The following is a 10,020-nucleotide window of genomic DNA, read 5'->3' as shown; positions in this document are numbered from 1 at the left end:
AAAAAAGGCTATATTAAATTAAAATTAAAAGGCATATTTAAATACAAGTATTGTGTGCGTGATAAATATAATCAAACCACTAAATCCAGAAGTGCTGTCATTTTACTTTTGTAAGTAAGTAATAATGATGCATATCCATGTTTCTTTTTAAAATCTAATTTAGGGAGTAAATATATTGTTTCAAGTATTTATCTCTGTTAAAACGCTTGAAATAATAGTGATAATAGTGATGACAGTGATGATATAATGATCACTCTTAATTGAGGTAATTTTAGACATATCTTCTCTGACTCAAGCCTCTGAACTCTGCATAAAACTAAGTGACTAATAAATATGCATAATACATTTGTCACAGGTAGGCTGCAGCCCTGTCACTTTGATTTATCCAACGCGTTAGGGGGCAGAGTGACACAGAGTACGACAAAAAACAACGAAGAAGAAACTCGACGTTGGAAAAAAAACTGCCTGCGCGCGCACACAATTCACTAATCTTGAGGTAAAATGGCGTCGGGTGCCATTTCCACGGAGCCCAAGAAAATATCAGAATTGCGAGTTGTTGATCTTAAATCCGAACTCAAACGAAGGAATTTGGACACTTTTGGTGTGAAGAGCGTTCTGCTTTCAAGATTCAGACAGGTATCTGCAAAACGTGGCAGCTTTGTGCAGGACAGCCTGAATGAAATGGGTGGGATGCCATGTAGAGCTGATAACGCTGCTGTTAGCTTAGCAGGTCTCTGATTAGGCTAACTGGTCAGCGTAACAGACCGTTCAAATGAGCGCTAGTTCTGGAAAGCTTTCTGTTAATGCAACATAATATACTCGCACATATCTGGGGCAGGGGTTCGATATTAGAGAGTTGAGCACTAATGACTACACTGAGAAATAATCCTGTGATGACCATGCGTTTGATGGAGTCCGGACAGATGCTACAGGCCTGTGTGCTGTCTGTGACTCGTAGCCAGTTATGATAACGACCTTTGCAAAATTACGAGTGACTGAGCTGTATTTAATGCAGTTTTGCCATAATGCATTTACGGAAGTAACTTTACATGCTTGTTGTTCGCCCGGTATGTTTGATGGACTATAACGACGCATGCTAGCTGGCTTATATTATTCAATTACATATCATTCCAATTTACCTGAAGTGAATTGTAACATTACTTTACGAGTACAAATACATGAATTTTAAAAACAAGGTTTATACTTTCTCAGTACTTAATATTGGTGTGCACAATAATTGCACAAAGAAACAATTTAATAATTTTTCCTCTAGAATAAAAAAGCACACTCAACCTTTTTTGGATCCAGATATTCATAATAGTTGTTCATTGCATTAAATAAACCAGTACTGCAACTCACAAGTGCCCTGATGATTTTAGGATGTAAGCTTTGATTTGTTTTATTTGTGGAAGGCCATCGAAGATGAAGGCGGTGACCCAGAAAACATTCAGATCCAGCTGCCAACTGACGCGTCATCTCGGAAAGGTGGAAAAGCTAAAGGTAGTCTTGATATGATCAGTGAGGCAGATAGTGAAAATGAAACCTAGTGAAACATGTGATTGTTTTGTTTTTTCCATTCTGAAGTATCTTGTTCGTTTTCACTTTTCAGGGAAAAGACTGGATTCGGATGCAGACACCACAGCAGATGAAGATGTCTTTTCTAAGGTACTGTGATGGAGATTTCCATTATTGTTTACTTTCTCACATTTCTGACTTTGCTATGGAAGCATATTTAGCTAAGTCATGTGAAAGGCACATGTTAAAAGTAGTTGATGTGGCAGTGATGGCAAATGGAGAAGTGGTAATACCAGCAATGTTATAACAAAAAGTACACAAAACCAAAAACCTGTGTTAATGTAAGGCCAAAATTAGAATTGTTATTTTATCTTTGCCTTTCTTATATTTCTAGGAGACGGAGGAGTACGAGTCAGAGAAAGGTATGTACGATGGCTCCTCAATACTAACATTAGTTTTTTTTTTTGTTTTTTTTTAAGTCGTCTCGTGTAATTGCAAGATAGTCCTGATCATGCTTCTGCTAGTTACTGCACTGTCTAGGTGACAATATGCAGCATGAAGGGTTAGGTCGTACATGCATAATGAAGAAACAGTCTGTCTGCATGTGAATTTCTGGATGTAGGTAACCTTACCTGGAGGTTATCCTTTTCCTAAATTTAAAGGGGAAACAATACATTTGAGTTATTGTATGGATTGCTTTAGCCTCTGGAATTCTTTCTACATTCTCCATGGGAAGAGTTTTCAATTCAAATATAAACTGACATTTATGTCTAACGAAGAGGAATCAGCAAGAACTTGAATTTGAGGATCACTGTGCTTGTCTTTTTGACAACATTGGTGGAGAGACCAATGACATCTGCACCAAGTTGGTTTGAATGCTTCCCTGACTTTACCACAGCAAGTCCTTGTTACAAGCTCTCAGGTGAGACAGTCTGTGAATGAAGCTAAAAAGGACCACTAAACCCATATAAACACAACTACTGAGGCAGAGCACATGCATCGGGCAACAACTGACCAAGACGCTACATTCATCCCGAGACAAGATCAGTGCTGCACATGTTCTTGCAAGCTCACTGGGAGCCAAGCATGATGTGTGCAAGGAAGATATGTGAACGTATGACCTGGGAAAGGGAAGAGCAGTCTTTGACCTAAAGGGATACAAGCTTGTGGACAGTTGGGTGGACTCATTTTAACAAGAGTTTGGATGTGCTGTTGAAAGAAAATTGTAGTCTGTTGGTAAGACGCTGATTTACTGAAGAATTATTTGAAGATGTCTGAGATGACTTTTCACGGACTGACGAGCTGTATTTTGCACAGTGGAAACCAACAGACAAACTGACGTTTTTTCTGTTCCACTTGTCTGAATATATGAAGATTTCGACTGAGGAACTGCCACACATCTAGAAATGACCTGGGACTCAGACTACACCTTCAGTGTAAATTATGACTGAAGTTCTTAACATGTGTCAAGAAAATGAAGAGCACCCAATTTTCAGGGAAGATTGTGTGTTTTGTGTCTTCCTGTGGTGTCCACGCCCTCGATGACATTAACACTGAATGTGCTTTCTATCCTACTTTTTAGGTGAAGTTACATGCGACATGTGAATGTTAAAAGTTGTGTTTTGCCATGTTTATCCTTGTTAAATCCCTCAGATGTAACTGATACAGATGATGGTATTCGTGAAAATTCTAAGCCTGCGCCCTGCGAAGACAGCCTAGCTCAGGCTGAGTCAGAAGGTATGGCAGCTGAGGCTGATTCAGAGCCTGAGCCAGAGGACGATGCTGAGCCAGAGGTGGATGAGGACGCTGAACCAGAGATGGATGGAGACGCTGAACCAGAGATGGATGGAGACGCTGAGCCAGAAGTAGAGCCCGAACTAGAAGAGATGGATGCTCAAGGCATGAATACCTCTAAAGAAGCTGAGGATGATCATCTGTCCGTCTCAATCCCAAATGAAGACGCCATCACCCTAGATGTTGATGGTGACGATCTCCTGGAAACAGGTAAACATGTGAAACTTCCAGATCCAGAGGGCGAGAAGGGCTTTGATGAGCCAGAGGCCTCTGCCGAGATGGTCCCAGATGATGAGGATGATGATGATGATGATATGAAGGCGGAAGAGCCAGACAGCCACAAAGATGGTAAGAAAGAGGATGGATCCCGGTCTGAGAGCATGAAGAAGGACACCAGAGACTCCCTGAAGAAAGCTGAAACGGGAGATAAAGAAAAGGAGTCTGGGAAGAAAGGCCCCTCCACAACTGGGGCATCAGGTCAAGCAAAGAGGTTTGTCTTTCTATGTCAGTTCTTTGATACTACTACCAAGTCCAGCTCACTAAGAACGCAACATTGTTGGTAGCCTCAAGATTTTTTGCCATAAGGGAAATGTTCACTGATGTACCTAATCCTGCCCTTTACTACACTACTTTGATTTATTTTTCTGAAGTTGGTTAAAATTGTGACCTTAACCAGGAGATGAGAAAACACCTTTTCTTTTGTTACTTTGACCTTCCTTCAAGTTTTAAAGCCTTGTAAAAGAGCATTAGTCCCAGAGATGGTTTCTTGTTTTTGTTTTTTGTTTTTTTTTTTTGGTCATGATTCGCTGTGAACTTGAACAAACCTCAGAAGATTTCATTGGTCCAGAGAATAAATTGGCTGACAACCTGATCCATCTCACCACTGGAAAAGAAATAAAGAAATGAAGCCTTTGAGACATTGGTTCAGATCTACGCCTTGCCTTCGGGGATTTTTTTAAATGAAAACTACGAAATATGTTGTTTTTGTTTCAGATAGCTGTTTCCCTTTCATTTTAAACCAGGGTGTGTTTACTGCCACTCATTATCGTTTGTTGTTGAAACATTTACTTCATAGCTCTTCAAGAGACAGAGATGGAAAAGTGGCCAAAGATGAAAAGGGTAAGATGATGTGTAAACGTTTTAACAGGAAATAAGTTTTCATTCGTTGTAATTTGCTTTAATTTGCGTTTGCTAAATGTATTTTGGTAACAACTTTATCAGGGGTAGTCAGTAGCAGCAACAGCTCTTCTCGTAACATATGGGTGAGCGGCCTTTCTTCAAACACCAAAGCAGCTGATTTGAAGAACCTGTTTGGCAAATATGGGAAGGTAAGATTTCTTTGATAAGTTCTGTATTTTTATTGTATTTGCAAATTTTACTACACACTTACTTTGTCACCCACAGGTCCTAAGTGCCAAGGTGGTTACAAATGCTCGCAGCCCAGGTTCAAAGTGTTATGGCTTGGTGACACTGTCTTCCAGTGCAGAGGTGGCAAGGTGCATCTCCCACCTTGACTGTACGGAGCTCCATGGACAGAAGATCTATGTTGAAAGGGTGAGTTTAGAAGTAAATTAAATGCTTAAAAACACATTTATTGGCCAGCAAGCCTTATAAATAACTGTTTTTTTCCCCCAGGCCAAAAACGATCCATTCAAAAAAGATCCATCAAAGAAAGAAGCAGAGGACAAAGCAACTTCGGGCAAGTCAAGCGATAAGCGTAATGCCACTGGGATAAAACTACCTAACAAGTAGGTGACAGAAAAAGTGTAGTTAAATCTATGTTTACCCTTGAAACACTTTTAAACCTTTGTTTTTTCCTTGTAGACCACAATCACCTTACAAAAAAGAAGACAAGAAATCAGAGAAAGTTTCTGAAAAAGACAAAGAAGGGAAGAAACAGGAGGTCAAAAGTGGAAGATCCGGCTCTGTGTCTTCAAACTCAGGACAGGAATCTTCAAAGAACGATGATAGAAAATATGCAAGTAAGTTTCCTTCCTAGCTATCTTTCACTAATTTTGTTCATTAGACTTATTGATCACTAGACTCAATTTTTTGGTTTTCCTCTTCGCTTCAGGATCAAGGAGTCCAGGCGATATAATGGTAGTAGATCACGCCAAAGGAGATGCTAATTTTGGCAAAATAAGACCTTTCAGAAGGGGCAGGTTTTTTGAGAAGGTACGTTTCTAAGTTATATATTCTAATTGCATCTTACATTTTGATCAGATGGTAATAATTGACATTCTCTTTAAAACGTTTCAGCCCTTTATGAATATGAATGTTCAAAGAAGGCCAAAATGGTTGCTTCCTCCTGAAGAGGTATAAACTCTTACTACAAATGTGACATTTGCTTGTTGCATTCTTCACTGATGAAATCTTTTTAAATCTAATAGATCAATATTTATTTATCCCCTAGCTGGAAATGATAAAAGAGAGACAGCGGGCTTTTGCTAACAAAGGGGAAGATGGTGACATTCTGCCTTTTGAGAAGATGAAGGAGCAGAGGATGCGTGAACGGATGGCCCGTCTAGAGCGCGCCCGTAGAGCTGTAGAATTGCGCAGGTAGCTAGGACTTCACTCGTTTAGTAGTGGACACATATTTAGTCAGAAGTGATGACATTATTATTGTTTTACTCAATGTTTGTTTTGTTTAGGAGACGTGAAATCGCTGAACAAGAACGACGTGAGCGTATTCGGCTGTTAAGGGAGCGCGAAGAACGGGAAAACCTGCTCCGTGAGCGGCAAAGACTTGAGATGGAAAGACAAAAACTCGAAAGGGAGCGCTTGGAGAGAGAGAGGCTGGAAAGGGAAAGAATTCGCATTGAGCAGGTACTTTAAGCACAAGGAAATTTATCATAACTTATTTTGTCCCTAGAGAAAACGGAATAAAAGCTGCTTATGTGCTGAGGGCTTTGTTGGCAAGTAATGTGGCTAAATGCTTTACGGAAAGTTACCTGCTTATTGAACTGCTCGTATCAGTGTAATACAGTGTATTAAAGTATTTGTCCATTTTAGGAACGTCGCAAGGAAGCAGAGCGCCTAGCGCGTGAACGCGAGGAGCTGCGTAGGCAGCAGGAGCACCTTCGCTACGAGCAAGAAAAGAGAAACAACCTCAAAAGAGGTCGTGAAGTGGAACACGGGTAAATACTTCGATGTAGTTTTGTTTTCGCAGCACTTTTCGGTGGCAGTGATTCACTGATATTGTCAAACAGGTTAAATACATTTAACAGTGTATAGGACTTTGAAAGATATTGTTGTGTTGTTTGAAAGTGTAATTTATTAAGTTGTATTTGTGTGTTGCATTAAAGCCGCAGAGACGAGCCGTATTGGAATGGCAATAAGAAGATGCCGCCTGACGTTCGTGTGAACCCAGGCTCAAACTACAACCGGCAGCAGAATCGCTTTTCAAACTTCAATCCACGAGAGAGGGGCCGCTTCCCAGAGGCTGCAGCTGAGCAGCCCAACACTTATGACAGGTAAAAAAAAAGGCCTAATGCTCTTGTTTCCACAATGTTCAAAGATATTTTAACATGTCTGAAATGCAAAATTGTACCATAAATAAAAAAACAAGCCCATACTTTCTATATTTTTCACTGATCCACATTAAAATGCTAACAAGTTTATGGTTCAGTAGCAAATTTAACTTAAAGGTCCAAGCACACGCAAAATCTTCTTTTGAGGCATTCTGGTACATTTCTATGAAACTCTGGTTCACGTTACCACACTGCTTTAGAAGTGCACTTGCTGCTACTTTCATATTTTGCTACTTTAAACAATATCTTCTAAGCACGATTTGTGTCGTAGTTTAACGGTCCTGCCCAGACCAACGCACAAAACAAAAACAGTATTTTCAATGCACGCAGTTGGACATAGTTGAGCTGTAGCATAGTCGTCTGTAGGTGCTGTGTGGGCTCAGGTCCTCTACAGTGTCACACTCTTCAGCTAGAACCATGAGGTCCATTCTCTGCCTGGTGTTGTTTGTGTTTAATGGGCTGTTAGCCACTAGCTTTAGCTAAACAAAAACTAGCTGGATGCTGTGACCCATGACGTCATGTGCCTCCACAAAGAGGTGTGGCAGTCAAGTTAAGATGTGTCAAACTCCTAAAACAGCGTTTTCCACCAGGGGGTTGGAAATACACACTTTGGGCAGTGTGGACAAGCTACAGTGCTTTATGTCATGAAAACTTAGACTCCTTATTGAGACGTTGAAGTTCAGTATTCTTTAGCATGAAAAGCAATGAAAGCTGTCTCCTTTAACACAACATTCTATTTCTATCACTAGACGTAATAGGTTTGATGGCGAACCAGAGGTTAAGAAGAGTCGTCCTGCTCCTCACAGAGAGGGTTCTGGCTTCGAGCGCTACCCTAAGAACTTTGAAACAGTCCGCAGAGCGGAGCCGCCACCGCCACGTGCTGAACTCCGAGATGCTGAACACAGGGACAGAGACGAGAGGCGACCTGTTCCCATGCATGACCGACCTATGGGAGCCAGAGCTGCAATGCCCAACATGGCACACAACCGCTCAACCAGAGATGGAGGGCATGGATGGAAAAACGATGGAGGCCTCAATTCCAACAAGGGAGAAATACGGTATTAAACAGTGCAGCTTTGAACAAATATCATCAGTGACTTTATTGACAAAAATCAGCTGTCACGTATCGGAGGAATAATCTGGCATTTTGTCACACTTCTTTGAGCAGGGGACCTATGCGAATGCGTCCAGAGCGATCAGGCAGGGATGGTCCAGGCCCTTCACTCAGAGGAGCAACTTCAGCCACACGTGGAAGGAGCAGCTTTAACGATCGAGATGGAGGAAGACCTATGGTGATGAGTGATCAGGTTAGCCTGTCAGGATATGAACACAACAGAAAAAAACATTCATCTCAGGTTGTTGTTGTTGTTGTTGTTGTTTTTTTTTATATAAAAAGACTGATAGCTTTGTCTTGAATTTCAGCCATTCACTTCAGGACGCCAGGTTGTGGTGGAACGTCACAGCAGGGACCAGGGGCTCAGAAAGGAGTGGCAGGGCGGCTCAAGCTCACAACGCGGCGGCTTCTCTGACAGTCGCAGGATGGGAGACAGCCGTGGCAGCTTGATGGCTTCTTCCAGGTATATCAGCACTAAAATACCATAATCATAATACATCACTTAACAAAATAGACCATAAATAGTCTATATTTTCAGTGAGCAGAAATTTGCCAAGGAGCTCAATATATCAAATTTGATCAATAGCGTTTAATTAAAAACGGAAAAATAGACTTCTGTTTTGTTTACTCACTGTTACACCTACCGTTTGTTTCTCTGCAGTCACTCTTCATCTGGACTGAACCGAATTGTACAGATCACCAGCAACTCTGTTCCCAGTGGTGGCAGTGTGGGTGGATTCAAGCCCTTCAAAGCAACGCAGCGGCAGTTTTAATCGCAGCCAAATTTGAGCATTTGACTTTTCTGAACTCTTTATTTTTAGACGTTCAACAGTTTTAGGCACATTTGTAGCCACAGCGTTGGTAACACTATTTAATTTTGTGTAGATGTTTACCTCAGTGTAAGGTTTTTTTTTTTTTTCGACTGCTCTACTGCTACAATAAACAACCCTGTGCACACGTTTTACTTATTTAGGAAGATATTGTACAGCCGCACGTCTTTGTAACAGGTTTTTAAGTGATGTTAGTCTCTACAAGTGAGTGTTCTATGTACATTTTTAATACCTTGGTGTCACACTCACTTTTCCAGGGCAATCTGTTAATGTGTCTCAGAGCACATGAAGTGATAGGGTTCATTCCTTCGTTTCGACGTTTCTGTTAAATAGATGAGAGAAGTGTTTGTTGTGAGTAGTCCTCCTTGTAACGATCTATCAACTGAGGAAGAATTTGTGAGAACCTCAACAAACTAAAATAACCTAAATGGTTCTTCTCGGGCAACAAAATTAACTGATCTGGTACAATAATTCAAAATCATGCAATATTCCTCTTTACTAGCAGAAAGTACCTGGATGACTGCATGTAAAAAGTGGTAAACAGGAATCGGTGTGACTAAACCCTCTGTGAGGTGCTGCTATGTTGCTGTTTTGTAATTTTAGTTCAACGTACATAGACTTGCATCATATAAATACCACATCAAGCTTTATAAAACCGGTGTGATTAAACCACAAATCTGTCAGAACGATTGATGCTGATTGTAAGCCATCTCTGCATTGTTTATACACGCCAATGTCAGGCACAGTCCTAGATTCTCATGTTAAAGCAGCTTCTGAGTTTCACAGTTTCTCTGCAAGTTGACCTCAAAAAAGGTGTTTGTTCTATGATGGAAATTTTGTTAGAAATGTGAATATGAGCGTTTAGACCAAGCTGGAACCTGAACATACAGCTTTGATGTGTAATGCGTTGTACAGTTTTTCATTGAAGCTGTTGATTTTAAAAATAAGTTTGCGGTCTTTACGTTGTGTGTGCTTCTTCACTGCGTCGTCTGTGTTCCTCTAAACCCCCTGAATTCTTTACTCTGGCCACATATATTGCTGGATTTCAGACATTCACACTTTGTGGGATCTAAGATGCAGATAAACATGATAAATTGACAGATGAGCAGTAGTTTTAGAAACTATTTGAACATACAGTAGATGTCTAAGTAATATTGCTCCTTTTATAAAGCATCCATCACTGTCTTTTTGTAAATGTGGCCCTTGTGGGACAAAAGGGGCTGGAAAATCACATTAT

The 10,020-nt window shown here is 40.6% G+C and overlaps 1 protein-coding gene across 1 annotated transcript; it reads left to right on the top strand.

The window, feature by feature from the left end:
• Positions 1 to 476: 476 nt before the first annotated feature.
• On the top strand, positions 477 to 9,744 carry sltm (SAFB-like, transcription modulator). Its single transcript, XM_029145348.3, has 20 exons — positions 477 to 636; positions 1,413 to 1,500; positions 1,610 to 1,665; positions 1,910 to 1,937; positions 3,169 to 3,799; positions 4,385 to 4,428; positions 4,531 to 4,637; positions 4,714 to 4,863; positions 4,945 to 5,057; positions 5,134 to 5,291; positions 5,384 to 5,484; positions 5,569 to 5,625; positions 5,723 to 5,868; positions 5,961 to 6,135; positions 6,322 to 6,446; positions 6,615 to 6,782; positions 7,589 to 7,897; positions 8,008 to 8,146; positions 8,262 to 8,416; positions 8,615 to 9,744. Exons 1-20 carry the CDS (start codon positions 502 to 504, stop codon positions 8,724 to 8,726), a joined length of 2,997 nt encoding a protein of 998 aa, XP_029001181.1. The 5' UTR covers positions 477 to 501; the 3' UTR covers positions 8,727 to 9,744.
• The last annotated feature ends 276 nt before the right edge of the window (positions 9,745 to 10,020 follow it).

This window comes from Betta splendens, chromosome 3 (assembly GCF_900634795.4).
Source record: "Betta splendens chromosome 3, fBetSpl5.4, whole genome shotgun sequence".
In the NCBI taxonomy this organism is placed as follows: Eukaryota; Metazoa; Chordata; class Actinopteri; order Anabantiformes; family Osphronemidae; genus Betta; species Betta splendens.
The sequence above is the reverse complement of the archived record's forward strand: the minus strand, read 5'-3'. Positions and strand labels throughout refer to the sequence as shown.